Genomic DNA, 24,763 nt, shown 5'->3' with positions numbered 1-24,763 from the left:
ACTTTTATTCAATTGTTTGCAGCGGGAAGGTGAAAGGTATTTTCTTATCAATAGATGTCACCAGCTTACATTCGTCAAAAAAAACTCTTCCCGCTACCAATACAAACAAAAACAATTCACGTTTAATTTAGATATGGTAAGTTGATTATTTTATCTGTTAATTAAGCTTATTTTACTGTGTAACATTTTTTCGAATAACCACTATAACTAATGCTCTTTTCATCTCGTTTAGGATTCTCTTTTCGTCGAGAAGTATAAGCCTCTTGCTTCTGAGAAAATTATTGGTCAACATGGGCCTAAAAGTAATGTTAAAAAGCTGACCCATTGGTTACAGAACTGGGAATCGAATTTGAACAAAAAACCTGGATTTGGTAAATTTGCGGCTGAAGATGGTGCTGGTTTCAGAGCTGCTTTGCTTTCAGGGCCTCCAGGTGTTGGTAAAACAACATCAGCTACTTTGGTCTGTAAAGAGCTTGGATATACTTATACCGAATTAAATGCTTCCGATACTCGAAGCAAGAAGTCACTAGGTGAAGAAGTTGCTAATTTATTGAGCAATAGAACTTTTGCTGATGTGAGATCCAAAGGTAATTCCGTTCTCTCATCTAAACATGTACTCATCATGGATGAGGTTGACGGTATGGCTGGTAACGAGGACCGAGGTGGTGTTGCTGAATTGATAAAGCTTATCCAGAAAACGGGTATGCCAATTATTTGTATATGTAACGACCGATCTCACCCTAAAATGAGAAGCCTCGTAAATTATTGTTTTGATTTGAGATTCACGAGACCTCGCATTGAACAAATCAAAGCCCATATGCTGTCCGTTTGTTTCAAGGAAGGGATAAAAATGAGCGGTGACGCTCTTAACGAGTTAATTATTTCTTCGAACCAAGACATAAGGCAGGTTCTTCATTATATTTCACTGCTAGCAACTGCGAAAAAAGGTGAAAAAGTCGATTTTAAATCACAAAAAGTCATAAAGGATGTAAAATTGGTATGTTATTTTTTCGTTTGAGTTAAACAGCTTTTTACTTTGCATATTTATTCATGTCTATTATTTTCCTTTCCAGGGACCATTTGATGCTCTTAAAAAGCTATTTGTTGCTGATTGCTCTAAACCATTGAGTTTTAATGATCGTTCAGATTTATTTTTCTCAGACTATTCACTGATGCCTTTATTTGTTCATGAGAATTATCCAGTTGTTCAACCTATTGGCTTATCAAAGTGAGTGAATATTCATAAAATATACCTACATGATTTTAAAGTAAACCTTTTCCACTTATAGGAGCCAATCAAGGCAAAGACTTGATCTCGGAGTTAAAACTATTCAATCAATTGCATTTTCTAATCTAATTGAGAAAGAAATTCGCTCATCCAATAATTGGTCGCTTTTACCTATGCAAGCAGCTTTCTCTTCGGTTCTCCCAAGTGTTTACATGAGTGGCCATTTAGGAGGCATGATCGAATTTCCTAAAATGCTCGGTAAAATTTCATCTGGTAACAAGAAAGATCGCCTCATTCAGGATCTCAAAATGCATATGAGTTTACGTGTTAATAGTAGTAAAACCACTATCAATTTAGATTATATTCCCGTTCTTAGAGAAAAGATTTATAAACCGTTACGCGTTCGTGGTACCGAAGCTATTCCTGAGATAGTTGATATTATGAATTATTATTGTATTCGAAAAGAAGATTTAGATTGCATGTTAGAATTCTTATGGCCCAATGAAAAGAACCCAGTTGGTACAATTGATGCTAAAACAAAAGCAGCTTTAACTAGACAATGTAATGCATCATCAAGCCTTCTACCTTACTCAACAATGCCTGGCAAGAAGACTAAGAAGCGTAAAGCAGCTACCAATGAGGATGAATTTGGTGAAGAAGGAGAAGGAGAGGAGGAAGAAGAAGAAGAAGAAGAACCCGTTATTCAACCAAAAAAGAAAGTTAAAAAAGCTGCAACCAAAGAGAGTCCAAAAGCAAATGGAACTAAAAATGGACCAAAAGAGAAGAAAGAGAAGAAAGAAAAAGATGAAAGTGAAAAGCCAGCGAAAGGAGCTAAAGGACCAGCCAAAGGGAAGAAAACAGAAGTTAATGGTAAAGCACCAGCGCCTGTTACGACAAATAAAGGTGCTAAACGTGCTGCTTCACCTGAAAAAATAAGTCCTCAAGGGGTCAAAAAAGAAAGAAAAATAAGCGATATGTTCAAGCGAATGCAAAGATGAATGAAATATATTGTCCTTTTATCTTTCACTGTTAAAATTCCTTTTAATTACAATCGCTTATGAATTTTTACCATCCAAGAGATGGTCAATAAAACATGGCACCCGATTCAAACGTTTAAAAATCCATTTTGAAAGACAGATAGAAGTAAATCTCAGATTTCTTCAAAAATTTCGGCCTCAGTATCATTTATCAATGTGCGGAGTCATTTTTATAAAGCGAGCATTGAGTTGGTGCCATTTTCATTGATAAAATCTCATTCTAATTACCTCAAAACATTTCCTCTATTTGTTTTCTATCAAATTATCAAAATATAATTTTCGAAAAAAATCCCAATAAAGAATCTAATGAACATAGATCGCATCAATTAAAAAGAAAACAAAGCGAAGGAACTTTATTAATATTAATATATAGTCAAGATTTTAAAGATGAATGCAAAACCAAAGATACATTAAGTTTTAAAGAGATGTTTTGTATTGTTTTAAAAAAGAATGAATTGATGAGTGAATCATGAATAGGAAAAGATTAAACATTAATTAAAATGATTTTTTAATAATAAAAAGGCAGTCGTTGGAAGTTTCTAGTCAATAGACAAACTATCAATTGATTTCGGCTTCAATGGCTTGTGTAGGTATTGAGGCAACTGGCTTACTTGTCATCACCTGACTTTCTCTTGGTTGATTTTTACTTTGATACATTTTAGAATTGAATTCATTAAAAACAGGTTGACTGAAAATAAAAAAAGATTAATTAGTAAAATTCGATCTCATATAATTAGCTCTGTAAACACTTACATTCCAGGTTCTCCAGTATAATGATCGTATCCTCTTCTATTGGATCTCATCAAACAGCATATACAACAAGTTAATATCAGAATAATTGGAATGATTACACCAAATATATATAATGATAAGAATCCAGCGTAAGAACCAGTACCTGAAACAATTAAAAGATTAGAATCAATCTGAACATAAAGTCGTTGCCATTTAATACTTACTTATACAGGTCGCTTCATAACCCCAAGACCATAGTCCATCAGGTCTACACCATCTATATTCATGTCCTACTAATCGATACCCATCATCACATGCAAATCGAACTGTGATTCCTGGATAATATTTATTTTCAGTCTTTCGTCCATGTCTTGGTTTAGGTAAAGCTGGACATCGTCGAACTGAAGAGAATAGATTAAATCAAATAATTAAACATTAGTCAGAACTTGAATGAAAAACGATAAGATTCAATTGATTATTTCCCTTTCTCTCTCGAAAGCATAGCTGATTATTGGCTTTCACAGGAAACTATAAATGGGGGGATTTTATGATAAAAGTAAAGAAAAAATGTTCACTATCAAAACTACAATCAAGGTAATTATTGTGTTAATATCAGGTAACTCAAAGTGTCTCAAGTGAATCATTGATAAGTTACTCTAAAGATGCTCTAAACAAAACGATTTAGTTTTTCTTCACAAATTCATTGTTTGATTAAAGATTACTTGTCTTCATTTTGTTAAATCCATCCAATAACTAAACAATCTCAATTAATTAAACAAATGTTTTTTTATCATAATTTTACATTCGCAAGGCTAAATCATATTTCAATTAATTTGCAACGCATAATCATAATGCTTGGACTCTTGACTAATCTATTTTTCTAGCTTTGATAACTTTTTTAACAGAGTGAGAGTTGATTGTTGTATTAAGACTCAGTGATAACGTTGGTAAGGGAGACTTTACCGTTTTGATTCGTCACCTCAACAAACAAATTCAATGTTTACTCTAACCGTTATCATTGCCTTCAATAAAATCTTCGTTATCAACCTAAACATTTTTCCATCCTAATTAATAGTATCTGTCTACATTTTCAAAGATTATCTCATCAAATCAATGAACACATTTCTTATTACATTCAATTTTTCAGAATATCAAGGGAAAATTTGACAAAAGCTGAAGCTGACAATACTTATCAACGACGGAATAAGCTCAATTAATATAAAAGATTAATTACCAGTAGCATTGGCTGCTAATTGTAGTTCATGGGCCCATGTTTCATGCGTTTTGGAAACTTTAGCGAAATCAGGATCAAGCGTCATAATATAATCATATCTACATGTTACTGAATCTGCACAAATTGATTTCATTTCTGCTTCAAGATGCATTTTATTATCTGGTAATCTTAATTCATCCGGAGGTAATCTGAACTCTGGAACAAAATTAAGATCATCGTACGCAGCGAATGAAAAGGCGTCGTGCCAAAACAACGAATGACCAACACCAATCTTGTCTGAACCTTCGGCCACTCTCCAGCTTTTACCAAACCTAGTATGTAAATCTTCCATAGTCCCTGATATAGATACTCTTCCTGCGCCATTCGGTAACATTAGATCATCAAATTTATCTCCAGAATAGAAACCTAATAGTCCATAAGTTTTATTCTAATAAGTTTATTAGAAGAAAAAAGAGAAAAAGTAAAACGAAATTAGATAAGATTAGAATCACATGATTATTATTGTAATATTGTAAATAGTTGATAGTTTAATAACTTACTTGAAATAGCGGAGGTAGATAAACGTGAACTGTCATGGCTCCTCCATTTGTCATAACCTCAACTCCAGCTCCAGAATCAAACATGGCAATTATATGAGACATGTTACGTATGTCCGCCGGTTGGTATAAGGTTACTCCACGGAAATTTTGAACCCGAAGTGAAGAATCCCAGAAGAAAACGTATTCTTTATCGACTATACAATACATTTGGTATCGCCAGCGAGCAGCTTTTGGTCTTATCCGGAATTCAACAGTTGCTGATTGATTGTCCCGGGCAGCTATTGCTGTTAAGTAGGTAGCATTGATATTTTGATCTATCCTGAGTTTCCTCGGTACTTGTTCAAATCTTGCTTGAACCTCTATAGAATCAATGCAAATTAAAGATAAAAAATGATTGAGTTTTTGATAGGATAGTTGAATTGCTCAATAATAGTTCTAATTATCAGAGATAATCAAACGATGTGGTGTCTTTCAAGTTTATTTTACCTATTTTAGCACTTGGATCGTCAACACGGGCTAAGACAAACTCTCCTTTTCCGTTAAAAGTGTAAGAGTGATTATCGAATGTGACAAAATGTGGATCACCATAAACTGAGGCTATTCCTGGAGCTTGATAAGATGAACAATCTTGAGAGGTTCTCCAATAGTTGTATTTCTGGCAGGTATCGGAATCATCTTCTTCGGGTTGCCATTTACAACAGACAAAGAAAGGCATAACATCATGAAGATAGGTAGATAAAACTGGTATCTAATCAAGGGGATAAAAAGCAATAAACTTAAGGAACAAATTCTTAAAAATAAATGAATCACACGAATGATTCACTAAAATTCGGATGAGTCAAATGAACCCAGTAAATGGAAAAATATTCTCAGTTACTTTTCATTTAATTCAGTCTTAGGAATTAAATGTTGTTATTTCTATTCGATGTAAAATTTGGCAAAACTTACCATCATCCTCATCTTGAATGGATGTTTACCATACACGAAAGCTCTTGAAGGTCTACCTCCATACATAGTGTCCGCTGTTTGAATCAATTCCATGTAATCATCATAGCAGCATGTCTGTCCAGAGCCTCCAATACTATTGGTTTTGTTAGAAAATTGGTTAATGATAAAAATTGAAGCTTGAATTTGAATATTAAGTTATTTAACAAAGAAACACTTACGAAGGTCGTCCAGTAACTACACAATGCTGTGCTCCTTTATGGAATATTTCACATTTTCTGTCTTGAATATTACATTCGAGATCAGGTGAAAACCGTCCTCTGTCAAGATCAGCTTGGGATCTGGTACATGGACAACGGAAAACTGTTGTAGCAAAAGCATCTCCATATTGCTCCTTTTCATACCAATCATTACACAGATTCGTTTTCCATCTTCCATTCAGACCGTATACTCGTTCCCATTGACGTCTAAAGTACCAAGCTAAGGGCATAGCACGAGACCAGATGATTGGAGATTGAGTAATTTGTTTACCTAGAATTGTTGGATTTGTTAGATTGATTGCAATAAAACCAAAAAGCATATCAGTTAATCCATGATTGACACGATCACGATATTTTTCGGTTAAAAGCTCAATTCTTTGAGATCCAAGACGAACTCCCTCTTCGAGTGTATCAATGTATGTAAGCTTTGGATAAAGATCACTAATTTCTCGGTATCCCCACAATGAAATACTAACTGAAGCATCAGGATACCAAGCGAGTCTTTCTGATTTCCATTTTATTACAAGCTTTTCTGGATTCTCTTGTCTATCCATGTCATCAAGAACTACTACAGCATCATCAGCAATATCAGGAGGTTCTGTAAAGGTAATATTAATAAGACGAAGTTAGATACCTCAGAGAACAACAATTCATACTCAACGAAATCGGAAACATGAAAATGAATAATAGAAAACGAAAAAACGTCTTTAAACTTACGAACATAATAACGACCCAAGAAAATTGTTTTTCCTTGGACTGTTATGGATAAATCAATATAACCGTGGTAAAAAACGGGTGGAGAAATACAGGTGGCATGATTCGAATCACGGTAAATTCCTTTAGCAACTTGATTGTCGAAGTTACAAGTTATTATATCATCTGGTTCAAAACAAGGTCCAGTCACATTAACTAAGGTACCACCTAACATGTGACCCCAACGAGGGAAAAATGTCAATGGAAGACGATCTTTCAAATTTGGATTAAGATCCTTGTTAATACAACATCCAGGCCAGATTTCCTCATCAACTTGGAAAAAATATCGACCCTCTAATCCATTACCATAACCTCTTTGCGTCATAACACTAACTCGAGGCTCTTGAGAATATGGTTTGTACTCGAAAGCTCTTGTAGTATTACCAGCATTGAAACCAATCTAAAATTCAGAAAATGAATCATTAAAAGTGATAAAAATATTATATTTAACATGAAAAGCTAACTAAACTTACAAAAGCTGGTGGTCCTTTGAGTCCATCGTAATTATCCTTTGATGTGATCCAATCTATCTTTTCATAGTTGAACATAACATATGTTCGCATTTCGTCAGTCGCTACAACCATTTGATAGGTATTTGTCTACAAATAATAGATTAAATTAAGATTAACATTATTAAGAGGGTGAAGATATAAAAAAGTAATATTCTATAAATTACCTTGAGTGGTTTTTCCTCTCTTCGAGCAACAAAAGTCATATTTTTCCATGTGATAATCATTGCAAATTTAGGTGTAAAATCCGCAGCTCCAATCATTCCTTCTCTAAAATCGAGAATCAACCTATCTCGAAGAGTCGTATTCGTCTCTTGTTCCATAACAACCAATTGTAAATAAACTCCAGCGTCTAAATAAAAACAAGCAATTAGCAAGTTAAATAATCATCTTTTTATGCAAATCAAACAACTTTTCATTATATTGTTAGTGGTAGAAAAAAGTGAAAGGACAAATAGAAATATTTATAACACTCATCTAATTGGTTGTAATTGACGAACAAACAAGACTTCAACCCTTGTTGACCTTTTTGATTGTTAATTGTGTTACATATCATTTCATGTTTTTAAAATGATAATAATGGGTATTGTTTTGAATCAACAAGTGAAGTTAAAAATCAGTTAACTCAATCTTGTATGACTTTATTTTAGGGTTTCATTTTTGCTTTGTTTTTTTGTTCACTACCATAATTAGATTAAAATGATAAAGGTAACAACAGTAAATTGAATCACAGATTGTAATTAATTGTGTGTAGAAAAGAAAGTTATAATCAACTTACTTGGAATCTCTGTTTGTCCAGGAATATCTTGCTGAGCAAACCAGATAGCAATCATAGATGGATCCTCTTCAGAAAGTGGATCAGTTGGTTGCATTGGGAATTTCAATGGAAAACGATACGAGAGAAGACCTTTATTAAAGGCAAGATGACCATTCATTTGAATATAAGCATAATTAAATTCAAATCCAAAGAAGGGCAATCGAAATGTTAACGGTTGATCATGAATAGGCTTGTTTTGGTTGATATCCAGAATGTACGTTAAGTTATATGGATACATGAGTTGTCGACGTTGCTCCTGAAGTTCAGGCGTCATGATTGGAGTAAATTTAGCTGGAGAACCAGGGAAAACATTTCCGTAATAGGTTCCTAAGATAACAAGTGAATTAAAACAAAATTAATTTGGGTTCAGAACCAAGAAAAGTTAAAATTACAAGAAGATATAGGATTAACTGGTAAAAAGATATAAAAAGGTTAAAACAAAAGCTCACCTCTTTGATCATAAGATGATTGTCCAACGGTTTTTTCAACCAGACCAATGGCTGTAAAAGGGAAAGAGATAAATCAAATTTACTTTTTGTATTGAAAATTTTCATTTCTTTTTACTTACCTAAAATAAATATTATAAGCCTGGTCAACATGGTTATCTTGAAATTGAAATTGAATCTTTATCAATTAGAAGTTTCTTTTTTTTGTTGATGGGCTAAATTAAAATAAAAATTAAAACAAAATTAAGGTAAATGGTAGACAATGTTTAAACTGAAAATTGCCAACGCCTAGGATAAGTAGTAAGTTGGCTTTACTGTTGCCTGATCTCTAAGAAAGTCAACAAAATTGTGTTCCTTATCTACCTTGAGTCGTTGTTTCCTTGTTAACCAGTGATAAGAAGGCCTTATTATCACTGGTTGACATAAATCAATATAAGTGTTTACGCTATAATGAAATACTGTTTGTAATTAATAACAACCAGATTGATATAAACTATTGTGACAATGATAAGCCATAGTTTCAACTGTTGACTCATTTTTGGGTAACAATCCTTTTAACCAGTCCAACTTGAACTTGATCATCAACCCAAGAAATACATGAATTTAATGTTTAGTCAATTTAGCTGAATATTAATAAATTTAGCATCAGTTAACTGTTTTCATTCAACCAAACCTAAATAGATTAGACATTAAAACTAAATCATTAAGAGGATCGAAATGACTACAATTAGTATCAAGGTTATCAAGATTTGCCTATTTGTTCAATTTACATTCAGTCTTACCAAAAATGTTACCAGATTTTACATTTTATTCAATGATATTAATATACAAGATTATGCATTTCAATTGTTCAAATGTTTGTTAAATCATGTTATTTCAGTTGATAGCAATCAATCATTAAAATAATGATTTTTTACTCATATCAATAGTTCAGTTTTATCATAAGAAGGAGGTTTTGATATTTTATCAATCAAGGAGGAAAATAATTTAACAGTTAAGGTTGTCTTAAATTGTATTACATTTTACATTTGAGGCTTAGTTTTCACTTAATTGTTTATGTGTACGTTTGTGTGTTTATTGTCATCAACAAATCGTAAACAATTGATTTCAACCAATTTAACCCAAAATCAACACCAGATTTATCGGTATAAATTTCATACTCATTGTATATTAATGCGTGAATTTACAAGTAAACTGAAAATTGTACGATTCTCTGATGATATTAACTATAACCAACAATCAACTGATGAGGATTACAATTTACCAAATAATTGCGATGAAAGGTAAGTGAAAAAATGATTATGTTTTGGGTGAAAAAGATGATTAACAAGTGAAACAATTTTGACTGTACAAACAATGTGAACCTTTGGGTTAGGTTGGTATAAAGTTGAAGTCAATTTTTTCCGGACTTTGGCTTCTGATAATTTAACAATTCAGTTGTATCCAGTAATTTATCAATTGTTACACCAAACAACAATCAATAAATTGAACAATTTAAACAATGTGACCTTCATAATCAAAAAATTTGGGTTCATTGTTTACCAATAACCTTTCTCATGACCATCAAAACAAGTAAACCCTTTCCTCTTTACTGGGCTGTTTTTTCATACATTAAACTGCAACCTTTGTGAATCACAAAAGATTTCATCTTAATTTTAATATAATCAGTTAATTGTCAGGTTTGCTGACAAAAACAATATATATTTAACCGTAAGTTCATCAAACTGTTGGTTAATGTCATTGATTTAATCAACAACACAAATCAAGTTGAAAACAATGACCAGAAAAAAATGGATTACAAGAGACACTTTTACGTGGTAGTCAACTGGTTTGCTCAACAACCAAAAATGTGTCGACAATCTAAGTTTCAAATAAAAATATCTCAAACCAAAGTTAATCCTTTGATCACCATTAGCATATTGGCTTTGAATTAAGATGATTTTGTTGACAATCAAAACGGAATGAAGATAGCAAGTCTACGTGTTTACATGCTAACCATATTTTCCCTATTGAGGCAATGATGGGTAATGTCTGTTTGGAATTGTTTGTAAGGTCCAAAATTTTACAATTAGACGACAATTTATCAATTATTTATAATATAAAACAATGTCTCGGTTGACGGAGTTTATATTATTTAACCCAATTTGAAGTTTGATTGAACATGATTAGACTTTAGCATTAACATTAAAGTATCATGTTGGACTATTTTTGGTCAAGTTATTTTTCTAACATTTTCCCTTTTCTTCTTCTTACATGAAGATAATTGTTTAAGAGGGAAAATGGTGTTTTCATTGCTGAACAGTTATTTAAAGGAGTTAACAGTTAAGATGATGATGATGATGAAGTATAACAAGTAGAAAGAGTAGAGAAAGAATGGCGAAATAACCTCCGCCTTCACCAATCCAAAGGAGGATCAAAATGTTAAAACAGTGTTTCGTCTTACCTTTCTTATCTTCTGGTTGTTGTCCATCTTGAATCTTCCAAAAAGCATGGCAATGCTCTTGATTCTAAGGGAAATTGTGATTTGCGTTTTTCCATCCAAGTTAATTAGTTGAAAATATCCAATTTGGTTAATGGCATCACTTTTATTTAACAGCATTGTTTTTTATTTGACAATTTTTAGTCACCAGTATCAACAAGTAAAGCTAACTTTCAACTGTTAGATCATTCTCTGGTTTCCCTTTTTTCCATTGTCTTCCCTCCATAACCGCCATTACCGCCATTACAGCTTTTCACTTTCAACTGTTAATCACCAACGGTTTCATTTTTAATTTTCTGGTGCTGCTTCTAAAAACCATTGGATTAATTGTGTGATTCATTTGTGACTTTGTGCTCTATTTAATCAAACATGACATATGTTTATTGCTGATTTGAATTGTTTCAAATATAACATTTAACACATCAACCAGGTTAAACCAGAAACATTTTCTGGTTATTTGTGTTTAGTGAATGATTTACAAGCCAATAATTTCTCTAAAACATTCTATTTTGATTATCTTCGACTTAACCCAATGATAACTTGATACAAGGTAACTATTGTTTTGATTTTAATTGTTCTGCTACTGGTGAAATCCAAAATTATGATACATCTCAAGTACTTTTCAACTCCGCGACTTCGTTTGCTATTTTTATTGATAATGATTGAAAAACTGGTGTTTATGGACTTGAATTGCAATAGGCTTGATGAAATTTCTAGCTTGATCTTCAGCCTTACATTGAAATTGATTGGCAGTGAATAATACAATCAAAATTCACCACCAACGCCAAAAATACACTCAACAGTTATAATTTTTCTAATAGTTGATAACAAATTCAAAACGCCATTTGTGTAGCCCATTCAACTGTCTTATCCAACTTAACCCATTTGACATATTTGTTGCATCAAAATCTGATCTGAGATTTAGCTGAATAATTTGAATATAAGAATGATTAAATCAAATAGAACTGATAGATTATGTCTAATCAAATCTGTGTAATTATAAATTTGAATACATTTAGTTTCTGATCATTGAAAGCCAATCCCAATGAAAAAGCACGTTAAAAGGTTAATAAAAAAATTAAACTTAATACTAATCTGCTAAATTAATGTTACCATTTAAATTAATGTTGACAACTACATATCGTTTCCTATTAAGCCTAACCCTGTCAACAATGAATACCAATTACCAGCCAATTAAACCTAATCATCATTCTAATTTAATACTCTTAATTTACTTGAAAAAAAACCTTTATCCAACATGATTAACACAATTAAGGTTAAAAATGTAAAAGTGAAATTACGATTTGTGTTAATTTGATCAAACTAATTAGCTCATAATCCAAGTCAAAGATAAATCACAATCATTGATAACTTTCACTAAATATTCACCATTCAACTAATTTCACTCAAATTCATTTCATTACAGATTCAATTGTGATCAACCTCAAGTCATGATTAGTCGTAAGAAAATCTTATCCAAATCATGTGATAAAATAATTGATGATTGTAAACATTATAATGATCAAGAGATTTGGTTTAATAAGGATAAACTGTTCAAGGTAAGTTACAAATTGACGTTAATTGCTCTTTTAACAATTGTTATTAAACTCAATCAAAAAGATAGCATCAAAATTTAATGAAAATTTGAATATTGACTTTTGTTCATTTGAATAACCAAATGATTGATTGATTTAAATGGCTCTTTATTTACGGAAATTAATTTCACTAAAATCAGTTAACTTTTTGATAGTTTAAATATATAATCAAATCAATGATGAAGCTAAAAGCAATTTAAGACATTTGATTGAAAAATGTTTTCAATTTTTGCTCATCAAAGGTAAACTTTAATCCAGAAAAGATGATTTAACAGCAATTTATTGCTATTAAACTTGAGGCTGTAGTTAACTGCATCAATCAGTTCAATAATAGAATCAAAATTTTACTCAATTTAAGCTTTTAATTTTAACTGATCACAAATATTTCAATTTAAATTGCATGAATAAAAGTTATTAATTGAAATGGTGAAAAAGCAAATTGTAATTGTCTTTCACCCATCTGATTGTTTAAGACCGAAACATCAACAATTGTTAACAGCAACAATTTAGATTCATTAGTTGCATATGAATGAATCTTGTTGAACAATTTGTTCAACATGTCACAATCAAACGGCACAATTGATGAAATGATTTAACAATCAATATGCAAATAAGTGAATAATCAATAATTAAGCATCTCTTGATGGTTAGTTAACTTTGAAGCCTTTCCCTTTCATCAGTAAATCATACACTTAATAGACTTGATTAGTATAATAATCAACTTTGTACACTTGACTGAAGCTTCTGGTTTCCAGTTAAATTGTATTATTTTGAGACAATTATTATTTTAAGGTTAAGCGGAACCTGATTTGTAACAATTTAAACTGTAACTAATAGCAAACTGTTTGTTTAACTAATCATTTCAACTTTCCCTTGATTTGGTGAACCTTTTGCATCCTTTGATCATTAATGATTATCACTGGTAAATTATCCATAATTACCATTCCAATTGAGATGCAAAGTAGTCTGATCAATAATCATGGTTAATCTGATTTGTTCAACTGTTCAATTGTTGATCAATATTCTCCTTTGACCCAATCAGTGATCAAAAGCTTCCTGATTCAACTTCATCTGTTAACCTCAAACAATTAATTGACCATTTTGATTGCTGTGATTTACAAATTTCACTTTAAATGTTCATTTCAATTTACGTTAAAATTAGCTTTTACATTTACACTTCAAATTATTCAATATCAATGTAAAACTCACTTTCCATTTTGAATTTAATTGTTTTTCATTGAATATTGTATTTAATAATAGATTTACAATTTTGCTTTCAACTACAACAAATGAGATAAAATTAAGATTGATATTATGAGTATGTTAATGATTAAGTTAATTTTGATGGAAAAGGTAAAATTCATGTTAACTTGATAATCATGATTAAAAAGTGATGTTAATATTACTATTGCTAATAGGGATAAGCATTCACACGTATTTAATTTAAAGTGTTGATCCAACACTCATAAGGTTTGCTGTAAGCGTTATTGTGATGATTGTTATGATGTTGATGATAGTTGTGTTGATGTTAATCATATCTGATTAATCAATCAAAGGGAACAGATCAGTGTAATTTCCGGTGTGAAAAGTTGAAACATTCAGTGATAAATGTAAATTTAATGTTTACTGATCTCAACAGTTTTGACAGTTTCAGGCCAATCCAAGCAATTTAGACTCAAAGGATTTTGACAAATTTTTGATTCTAATCTTTTTCAGATGGTTATGTTGATGTTATTGTTGTTGCTTTTGGTGATGAAGATGATGATGATGTCCTGATTCACGGACTGGTCATCTTGAGGATTAAGATGAGAGAAAGTAAATAAAATTTCTTCTTTTTTTGTCTTTTCATTATTTCCATCTTTTTCTGATTCTCTTAATGTTGAGAATTGTAAGCCTAAATTGTTATTAATCTTAATTGTGAGAGCACTTGAACTTAGCCATGATGTTTTAATTACTGTTGACAATTTACCTAATTATAAACTGGAAATGTTTACCAAGTCTAAATTAGGCTTTTGTTGGTTTAATAAAATTTGGGTTTCTGTGAAATGGAGAAATGACTTTTAATGAAAGTTGTTTGTTTCGCGATTGTTATTAGTTAAATGTTTTAACAATGATTTAATTAATGAAACCTGAAAAGGTTTTACATGTTCAATCAACTATTAATAGTACAAATCTGCTGGAGTTGACCATTTGTAATGCTAAACAGTTTATGTATGCCAACCCAAGTTGACCAGATTAATGAGTCTTATGAATATGTTAACAATTAGTCCATCAAATTCATTAACTTTAATTTGATTTTATTAACAACTTAACAATTAAAGCCTAAGCACATACAATTGAAAAGGCCGTCATTGATATTAAAAGTGAAATTTGCTACCAAAAAGTTAACCTTAAAACCAGAAAAGGCATTAAGCTGATAATCTTGAAAATTAACCAGAAAAATTGAGAAACCTAAAAAATTTTCTGGTTAATTTTCAAGATTTATGGCTTCAAGTCTTATGTTTAATTTGACCAACAGCTATTAAACATAAATTTTGGTGAATATTGTAATTAATTGATATTTTTCTTCATTAATAGGATCATATTAGAGAGATTCTGGACAAATGGGATCAAATCGATGATGATATTTGGGCAAAGGTGATCTTTATGGAGAGGAATCGTCGAGTTGCCAAAGCATATGTGAGAGCTCAAGTGATTACTTTTAATGGATCTGAACGAGGCTTTGATGGTCACCTAGTTGGTCTAAAAGGATTTGCTAATTCAAAACGAGATGAGAGGACAGCTAAAGTGTTGGAGGATTTAGGTGAAGTGAGTTGACTTTACCTTCATCTAATTATTGTTGAACCACCGTCTCAATCAAGATATTTGATGTTACAATTTAATTTTGCTGCTTCTGTTGTTATTTAATATCATCTTTTAACATCCAAATAGCACAAAAGATGAAGGAAACAATCAGTTTAAAGGGAATCTAAATTGTTACAATATTGAGTTGCTGCCATTTGAGTGATGGTAATGGTACAATTAGGGTTTTATGTTAGCTGATAGACCATATCATCATTAAATTGTTTTAAATAAGATGATTTATTTATCAGTCACCTAACCAATTCATCATAATTTCATCTAACTTCTTGTCTGTTAGACATTGTTTCCATCAAATGGTTAATCGTTTTGATATTTGTAACACAAGCTCAAAGTGATTTATTGAATCATATTTTTACTCTTTTCGCCATCTTTTCATTATTTTGATAGTTGATTGTTAATTTCTTTGATAAATTTATATCAATCAAAAAAGCTGAATAACACCAAGTTGTGCCAGGTTAAATAGTCATAATCAAGATGAATTGCAATCGAATGGCCAAAAATGGAAAACTGGAAAATCAATTGAAATTGAGTTTCAATATCTTTATACAGATGACAACTTTCTCTTGACTAATTGATCAGAATTATAATTGTTGCTTGGTGATTAGTTAATTTTATATTTCATCTTAGCTGGTAATTGTTATTGTGTGCAAGTGTTCAATTAAGATTCAAACTAAATATGGTGATGAATAGCAATTTTAAATATATAACAACAGAATTGTCATTAAATTGTTTCTCGTTCTTTCATATAATTAAAGACCGGACATTAAGAGTGTCTAAAAGTAGCCTGAATGTTGGAGAAAAAATACAAATGTAATGACCAAAAAGATGACCAGATGAATAAGATGATGGAAGATGAGTCTCATCATTTTCTCACCTTTGAGAATGTAATTTACCTTATGGCCAAGGAAGACAAAAATGAAGACAATCATCACCATCAGTATCTTTCCAATCCTTTTGTTTTGCGTTATGTTGGTCATTTAGTTTAATTACGGTTAATTTTTGTAGATATCTTTCAGTCGCTTTGTTTCCAGTTGATCCCATCTTTGTTGGCCATTTCAATTAAGCCATCAAAACAGCCAAACGATTGTAATTCATGTTAATTCATTGATCTTACTTGCTAATGTGGCGATTAATTTGATGACTGAACTGATCTTATCACTTCCATTCATCTCAAGTCTTCCTTCAACAAGGAAAACCTTATGAACCCAAACCCAAATTAATTGGTGTTGAGTTGAAATTAACATTAATTTGAAGCCTTTTGGCTCAATCTTAATCTCAATGTATTACAATTGACTAAATATTTCAATTTTAATAGCTTTCACTCAAATCAGATTTCATTTTGCTGATTCCTTGACAAAATCTTGCTCTTTTATGTACAATTTATTAATTTGATTTTTGTCTTTTTTCCAGTTTCATTGTATTTTGAGGTTTAGGTTCAAATGTTCAAAGTGGATCAGCTGCGGATGTTTAGGATAAATACACAAGATGAAATCAAGATGAATTGCTACAGTTAAATGGAGTTATGTGAATGAAATACATTAAAAATTCTGGCTACTAAATTAACCTGATTTTATAACAAAGGTCACCCAAATTTAGCGGCCATCCTAATGATACACTTATCCTTTAACATGTGATAATTATTAAATTAAATTGTTCCATTTACCAGAAAAGTAGATTAACTTACAGAATAGTCTCAACAAAAGTTACATTAGGATCTATTGAAAAGGATCATCTTATTTAATGTATTTCACCTGTTCATCTTCATTTACCGAGCAATTCATTATAAACATTCAATTAGTTGATCAAAGTTGAATGAATTTCATTTTTCAAATCAACTCTTTTAATGAAATTAACAATGAATATTTAATCTTTCATCAAATTTTATAACATTATAACATTAATAGAATGCAAGTTTAATTTGACTGCAAATTAACGCTTTTTGTAGGTTAACTCATTTACAATTGTCAAATCGTTTACAAAAGTAACATCTTTTTTCATGGTAATTCATCATAATTTAACAGGTATTTTGATTGATTATGATTTGAGTATTTTGTTTGCTTAAACACCTTAATGGTCGTAATGAACCATTTTAAAATGTCATTTCATTGTTGATGCAAAATAATCAAATCTTGAAATTGGAAAATCCTTTTATGAACTTGATTCACTTTGATCAATGAACTTGAATATGGCAAGGTTTTCACTCTACATGTTAATATGTAAACTGTTGTGGTTAATATCGTGATTGTTGATTAATTTGATTGACCTTTAATTACAGGTTGTTCCCGTGACACTAGAATTAAAAATAATTTAAAGATTATCTTTGTAACTTGAAGTGTTGGAGGATTGTATTAGCTGGTAAAGTCAGCGTTTAATTGCCATCAAAATGGGGGAAAAGCTGCAAAAATCAATTGACAATTTAGTGAAGTTTGATATTGATGAATCAATTTGAGAGCTTAAACCATTCTTAATGATGAAGTTAATCATTTCTTGTGCTTGTTATAAATAGCCAAACAACATAATTGTTAACCATAATATATTAATCATTGGATGATTGATGAATCCAAGATTTAAAGTGGTTTATAGTTTAACACAATATCTTGACAGTTCAATTAAATTATTTTGTTATTTGTTCATTTAACTTATTTTTACTCTTCTTTTGCTTCTTTCTTATCCTTTCGCATTGTGGTGTCTACAATTTAACCCTGAATCAATCAACTTGGAAATGAAAAGGGAATCAAAATGAAAATAGATGAATCTGGTGATATACTAATCAAAAGGTTAACCCGGAGTAACGTTAAAGTATCTGGTAGTACACCTGATTATAACTGTCTTGGAAGTGAACTGATTGAATCAAATGGTCGACTTGAAATGGACAGAGCAATGACCCTGTTTCAGATGAAGAAGTTGATCTCCACAATAGGATCCGAGATACGATCAACTTATCCAAATCAAAGGAGATTGGAGAATCAATGTATTACTTGTATTTCAGTTGATATTGAATCTGACAATTTACTCGAAACACCGTGCTGGATGATGGTAATCAATATTGTCGCTATGGAAGTGATCAAATACAAATTACCTTGTATAATGATGAAGTATCAAAAGATTCCTGATTTTGTTGCCATCTTTGATAATCAGCAAAAACAAATTCAACAACAAAAATCAGTCAACAATAATAAAACATCTTCCAATGACAAAAGTAATCAACATCTTCGCAACTCTGTCAGCAGCAATAGCAGTACCAATAGTAGTACTAATAATAGCAGCTGTAGTAGCTTCAACCCTGTCAATGGAAACAATAATATTAACATAGCGACTAATAACAATGTTAATAACAATAACAATGCCATTTGTAGCAGTAAAGTTGATGTCAAAGCTGCTAGCTTATCGGTTCCAATAACTTCAGGATCTATTGCTGAAAATACTAATGGTTCTGGTGTAGTTAAGCGAAAATCCGAGTCAAAAAGGACATCAGAAGAAATGTCTCCATCGCCTCCATTCAAAGAAAACAAGGAATGTCTTCATCATCATCACCATCATCATCATTCAAACAACAATCAACCTCAGGTTAAAGCGGTCAAACAGCTCAGTCAACTTGGACGAAGTAAAGATCAACGAGTTGAAATGAAGGAAATCAGTAATAACTCTGATAAAATAGCGCCTTCTAATATTGATTCTGTCCCTGTTGTGATAAAAAGTATCACTGTTAATGAAGACGAATCAGTGAGAAAAAATGGTCAACATGATAAAGCTCGAATTGAAATACCAATGCCAGATTATGATAAATGTGAATCAGATGGAAGTAAAATGAAAAGACGAGGTAAATCAACACAGGTAGACAAATTGTAACATTAATAAACGAAATTTATTTCGAGCAAATTAATTACTTGTTGAAAATGATTGATTGACTAATAACTTATTGAATTTTGTTTCAATTTATTCACAGAAGAGGACTTTATCCGAACCTCAGATGACAAGATTTCCGACCAGTTATTGCTCGGCAGTTTACCAAAAATTGAGGAAACCTGTTTGTACCAGTTGAATGCTTGTTTAAATGGCCATCCAAAATCAGTTGGCTATTTAAATAGTGCCATGAGAAAGTTACCAGTTAATAGCAGATTGTCATCTTGTTCATCATCATCAGACTCATCACAATCATCAGGTAAATTAATCTAAATTTTCGTAATAAAAAATTTGGTTTAAGAGAAAGAAGAAAGACTTATTTCTCAGCATTTTTCGATGATCTTTAATAATAATTTTGTTTTATTTCCAATAGGCTCTGAACCATCCTACTATCATATTTACAGCAGCATAGGAGAAGGAATAAAGATAACAAATTGTCTACCAACGAATCATCTTGTTGCTTGTGACAAAATAATCAGATATTATGTTGGTAATTGGGAATAAATTATCACCCCAACTACATCAATTCATTTTCAACTCCATCTTCATTCAATTTCCGGATATTTTTTTTCTGCATCAACATTATAGCAAAGTTATTACAAACAAGAGGAACACTCATTGTATTACATTTTTTTTGAATAAATCTTTGTTTAAAAATTGCCTTAAAAACGTCCAATTTATTGAACTCAATGCACAATGCTGTGCATTTAAAGATAAAAGATGATTTTGAACTAACTAGTAGAGAATGTTTAGCTTTTGTATAATATTAGGACGTTTCGGCGAGGTAGATTGTAATAAATTGTAAAATATTAGGTAATTTTTTAAAAATTAAATAGCGCGCTTCTAAATGTTGTCAGATTAATTCACAGGGCTGTTGAATTACTGTCATGCAAGAGGGAATTTTTCAGAGTATTCAATACATGATGCAATACAATAACAACTTTACACCAGTTTTGTTTGTTTACACCAATAAATTATTCATTCAACACTAATAAGATATTGTATAATTTGAATATTGTGAATTGTATTGTTTATTTATTCATAATTTGTATCAAAAACAGCTGTTGAAAGCTCACTCAATACATTTTTGATTTCAATTTTTTACAAACAAATTTCCTCTTAAATGTGCCAGTAAGATGGAGTGCCCAATTAATATTACTGAATTATTAAACCCGAGCGAGGAATCAGCATGCAAATGGTCGGATTTATCAGTTTTACTCAGTGAAACAATCAATTCACTTGAACAATCACTTCTGTCATCTAATTTAAAAGAGTTGTCACTTGATGTCAAAGAGGATTATCCATTTTCTAGCGATAGAGATGCTGTTATTGAGAAAACTAAATTATCAGTTATTAATGCAACGCTGGATTCATTGAAATTATTATATGATAATTTGGAGAGGTGGAATGGTGTTGTTATACATTCAGATTACTTTTACCGTGGAAGAAATATAGATTGCAAAATTAGAAGGAAAATGGAACAACTTGTTAATAATCTTAATGACACTTTTGACTCGCTAAATAAGAATACTAAATCTCCATATGACTTGGAAGCCATTCTGGATCCTGATTATTTTAAACAATCATTAAAAACCCATCCAAATAACGATCTACATGGTAGAGCTAGCATGTTTATCAAACTTGCTCAGAGTGAATTAGGAATTATCAAAGAATCTTCTGAAACAAATGAAATGCAAAAAGTGATTTTGACATCTTATCTCGATAAGTTGAAAACATTAAATGATCAAATAAATTCTTCATCATTGGTAACTACAACATCTTCATCCAAGAAAAAGTCAAAGTCGTCCAAGTCCAATGAGATTAACAAGATTTGTGAAATTATGAGAAAATGTCAAAGATTAATCAAAGACACTTACGGGTTGATGCGAATATTAAGTTTCAAAGATTATTTCAATGAAAGTGATGAAATTTTCAATGTTATTAATGAAAAGGGTCGTGATGCTATTTCTGAGGTCGGTGAATTCATAGAAAGTATAAAAGCTGATTGGATTAAAAGCGAAAGGGAAAACATTACTCAAGCAACATGTCGAAGTGGCACGTTACAGAGATTGAATACAATTTTAAAATTATTTAAAAAGTTGAACTCATTTAAAGATGATTTGGAATCATCATACGTAATATTGGGCCTTAAAAACATAGCAACTGACACGTTACGCATAAATTCAGCCTTCCAATGGGTTAACTGTGAAGCCTTTTACTTAACATTCAGAAATTTACCCAAACCAAGGATTGATGTTCCTCCAAATTTTACCCGAGATGACCCAGTTTATGAAGAAATTCAGAAAAGCCCTTATAATGGACTTTTTATTGTTTATTTTCATATTTTAAATTATTATAAGTACATGGAATCATTAGATTGGAATCCTTTTCAGCGTCGTAAACCATGGGAACTGAATGATTATTTGTATCATTTACAATTGCTTATTGAAGCTGCATTGAATGCTAGTTTGGACCAAGATGAATCTTATAAAATATCATTAGACTTGGCTGATCGTTACCTGATGACAAAACAAAAGATACGTTATGATAGAGAAACTTTAGAGTATAGATTTGATCATTTCAAGCCACTCAAGCCATATAAATTCCAGGAAATTTATAAGATCTTGCATTCACAGCGACCAGATTATAGAAGAAGATGGGCTTTGAGAGATCAAATGACTGAAAAATTTGACAGTTTAATCAGTGAACTCAATCGTAAAGTTACAAATAGAGGACAACTAATTGTATTTGAACGAGCAATGGCCATGATGAAACGATCTATTTATTTATTCAGGATTATTCGATACGCTGGTCATCCTTGTCATGAAGATAAATTCAACAAACTCATTGAACAAGCTGTTAATGAATACTTTTATGCTGCTGAGATTGTGGTTAAACTACTTGACTTATTGAAATCAAATCGCCGAATTACATTTAGTTTCTCGGCAAATGGACCTTTCGCTAAGAAAATAGATTCTATTGGATTGAAGGTGAAAGATGAATTCTTGGAAACAGTCAATTCACAAATGAAAACTCTTAAAATTCAAATTAGAGACAAAGAAGCTGATCTGGAATCCGTTAAAAATGAAAAAACCCAACTCAAATATTTGCAATCAATTTTAAATAGAATCAAATCAATTCCAATCAAAGAACTTGAGATGACAGATAAAGATAATATTATTATACTTCGAGAAATTATTGAGGAATATGAATTCACGATTATTAATTATGGACCTGTTGAAATGTCATAATCAGATTACTCTTTCTTGTTAGTGTTTTATTTTGTATTTTTTGTTATGAATTCATATTGAATTAGAAATTTGTACGAATCACTTTTGTTAATCTTAATAATGTTCATGAATCAACTTTTCTCGAAATTTAGTCAAACTGTACAAAGTTCTGCATATAAAAGATACTTTGAATTTGAATAAAGAATTATTGACCAAAAGCTTAGCAAATAATTGTTTTATCTATAATTTAAAAATCGAAAGGTATCATTGAGTAGAGGGAACTTCATTTATTTTTTGAGTTTTCTAAGAAGTTCAGTTTGAAAGCTTCATTAACGAGTTCGATCTATTCTGAAGTCAAGAAAACCTCTGTCTGGGTCATTATCAATCGATTGTCTCTTTGAAGTTGAATAATCCTCTGAAATGAAGTTCATAATAGTCATCAAGTAATTCTGAACATGGTTTAGATAGGTGATTACTCCAATCACCAACTTTTCCAGCTCGAAAAAATTGAGATTCATTCAAATTGCGAAGACCAATGCCATCCCAATGACTGTAATTAACCATGGGGTTTACTTTCATAAATCTGAAATCACAATGCTTCTTTAATTGAACCATGGTTTCATCACTTGGAAAAGGTTTGCCCAAGAAAGTGCAAAGACGTTTTACTGATCCTTCAAAGTCATTATGAAGATCTTCATAAGCAACAATAAGAACTTTGTTTCCATCAACGGTCGAATATTTAAGAGTATCAATATAATGCCTATGCAACGGTCCATATGCTATATTTCCGGCGACGAAACGTTCCACAAACATTTCAATTGATTCTTGATAATCAACCAGCTTGTTCATTCGAGCAAAAAAATAGTACGAGACTGTGACATCCTTGATGTTTCTTGTAATAGAGATAACTTTAGGCTCAATTTTGGTTTCTTGATTGAATAATATACTCAAAGGAAGGTGAGTTTTAACTAGACGCGGACTTTGTTTTTTATTTATGGCCGATATTCCGGGTAAAATCCATTCCAGAAATGGAAATCTGTCTTCCAGATTAGTTAATAAAGCTTTATCGAAATTGTAATCGTTCATAATAAGCCAAATAATTTCTTGTAACCAAGTCACACCTGGAACAAATATAAAACAAAATTTTCAATAAAGACGGATTGCGATTATCATTAAATGAAAAGAGGAGAAGATGTGTAATTACCAGTTTTTGGAAATGTCGATAAAATAACATCATCGGAGTTAAATTTGATTTCAGGCAACTGCTTGATCACTGGTAAAACTTCCTCAGGCAAGATGAAATCTCGAAATTTATATAAAGTCATGCGACCAATCTTGTTGTTTAATCGAATAGCTTCTTTTAAGATTTCGGATTTTTTCTCTATTGCTTGTCTAGCATAATAAGAGGTAACCACAACACCTGAGAAGATGAACCCATAAATACATTTTTTTATTATATTGAACCTGCCAATATCAGGTTTACTAAAATCTGAACACTTGACACATGTGAGATTAATTATAGAATTAGATTTTAAAGTTGATTTAAACAATTGACTAGGCAAACGATTTAACAACATAGTTACTCGAATAGAGGAGAAAAACAAGTCACATGTTTCCAATCAGCTGATTTCATCCACACTTGTGTTTTGCTTCACCATTTTCAATCTAATGAACTTCATTTTAATCGATTCAACAGCAATTTAGCTAATTTAATTATCATATTTTGATCAAAAAATTTGGATAATTGGTAAGTTCAAACATAATTCTTTTTATTTTTATTTTCAAAGCTTTGATGTTGCAACTCGTCTCATATTGAATTTTGAATTTTGTAAATTTAGATCATGAATTACTTCTGTCGGACATTGGTCAATACATTATTGGCTCGACCAGCTGTTACTCCTGAACTAAATTTGATGCAAAAGAGAGGTCCTAGAATATTTTTCATGAAAAGATTATCTGAAGTGAAAACTCACCGTAAAAACTCATTCAGAGCTCATATGTACCAGCCAAGCAAACGAAAAATAATAATGCGAAAGCTCCTCAACAGCAAATCCATTCTGGCGACCTGCTATTAACCTAAATCAGGTACATATTTATCAGGATATTGGATCAATTTAAAAAAGCAAAGTAACTATGTTTAGATAAAATAGCATTTACAGTTTGATTAAAGTTCAACCTTAAGATTGATGACAAA

At 31.2% G+C, this 24,763-nt stretch overlaps 4 protein-coding genes and 1 long non-coding RNA gene across 7 annotated transcripts; 3 read left to right on the top strand and 2 right to left on the bottom strand.

The window, feature by feature from the left end:
- Positions 1-87: 87 nt before the first annotated feature.
- On the top strand, positions 88-2,585 carry LOC107362584 (replication factor C subunit 1). The gene is made up of 4 exons (XM_015929680.3): positions 88-136; positions 233-997; positions 1,074-1,228; positions 1,290-2,585. Exons 1-4 carry the CDS (start codon positions 134-136, stop codon positions 2,224-2,226), a joined length of 1,860 nt encoding a protein of 619 aa, XP_015785166.3. The 5' UTR covers positions 88-133; the 3' UTR covers positions 2,227-2,585.
- A 6-nt stretch (positions 2,586-2,591) lies between these two features.
- mesh (sushi domain containing 2 mesh) lies at positions 2,592-8,820 on the bottom strand. The gene is made up of 14 exons (XM_015929679.3): positions 8,623-8,820; positions 8,504-8,554; positions 8,016-8,381; positions 7,405-7,589; positions 7,202-7,327; positions 6,693-7,128; positions 5,937-6,573; positions 5,719-5,851; positions 5,257-5,518; positions 4,771-5,129; positions 4,232-4,658; positions 3,222-3,398; positions 3,019-3,160; positions 2,592-2,953 (listed from the first exon to the last, which is right to left on the bottom strand). Exons 1-14 carry the CDS (start codon positions 8,651-8,653, stop codon positions 2,824-2,826), a joined length of 3,462 nt encoding a protein of 1,153 aa, XP_015785165.1. The 5' UTR covers positions 8,654-8,820; the 3' UTR covers positions 2,592-2,823.
- A 688-nt stretch (positions 8,821-9,508) lies between these two features.
- On the top strand, positions 9,509-20,008 carry LOC107362826 (uncharacterized). Of its 3 annotated transcripts, none has more exons than XR_016197736.1 (6): positions 9,509-9,783; positions 12,406-12,538; positions 15,152-15,382; positions 18,167-19,270; positions 19,383-19,598; positions 19,713-20,008. XR_016197736.1 is itself a non-coding variant. In XM_015929961.3 (6 exons), the coding sequence occupies exons 1-6, from the start codon at positions 9,557-9,559 to the stop codon at positions 19,841-19,843; spliced, it is 2,028 nt and encodes a 675-aa protein (XP_015785447.2). In that variant the 5' UTR covers positions 9,510-9,556; the 3' UTR covers positions 19,844-20,008. The 3 variants fall into 3 exon arrangements, 2 of the variants coding, with proteins under 2 accessions (XP_015785447.2, XP_015785448.2); XM_015929961.3 differs by having other exon boundaries at positions 9,510-9,783; positions 18,167-19,256; XM_015929962.3 differs by lacking the exon at positions 9,509-9,783 and adding an exon at positions 10,819-11,529 and having other exon boundaries at positions 18,167-19,256.
- Positions 20,009-22,584: 2,576 nt separating this feature from the next.
- LOC107362737 (sulfotransferase 1E1) lies at positions 22,585-24,164 on the bottom strand. The gene is made up of 2 exons (XM_015929859.3): positions 23,774-24,164; positions 22,585-23,690 (listed from the first exon to the last, which is right to left on the bottom strand). The coding sequence occupies exons 1-2, from the start codon at positions 24,144-24,146 to the stop codon at positions 22,951-22,953; spliced, it is 1,113 nt and encodes a 370-aa protein (XP_015785345.1). The 5' UTR covers positions 24,147-24,164; the 3' UTR covers positions 22,585-22,950.
- A 40-nt stretch (positions 24,165-24,204) lies between these two features.
- LOC107362738 (uncharacterized) lies at positions 24,205-24,763 on the top strand. Its single transcript, XR_001568739.2, has 2 exons — positions 24,205-24,316; positions 24,408-24,763. It is a non-coding gene; the product is annotated as an uncharacterized LOC107362738 (long non-coding RNA).

This window comes from Tetranychus urticae, chromosome 1 (assembly GCF_039701765.1).
Source record: "Tetranychus urticae isolate SD_2017Ah chromosome 1, NJAU_TeUrti_SD_1.0, whole genome shotgun sequence".
Lineage (NCBI taxonomy): Eukaryota > Metazoa > Arthropoda > Arachnida > Trombidiformes > Tetranychidae > Tetranychus > Tetranychus urticae.
The sequence above is the reverse complement of the archived record's forward strand: the minus strand, read 5'-3'. Positions and strand labels throughout refer to the sequence as shown.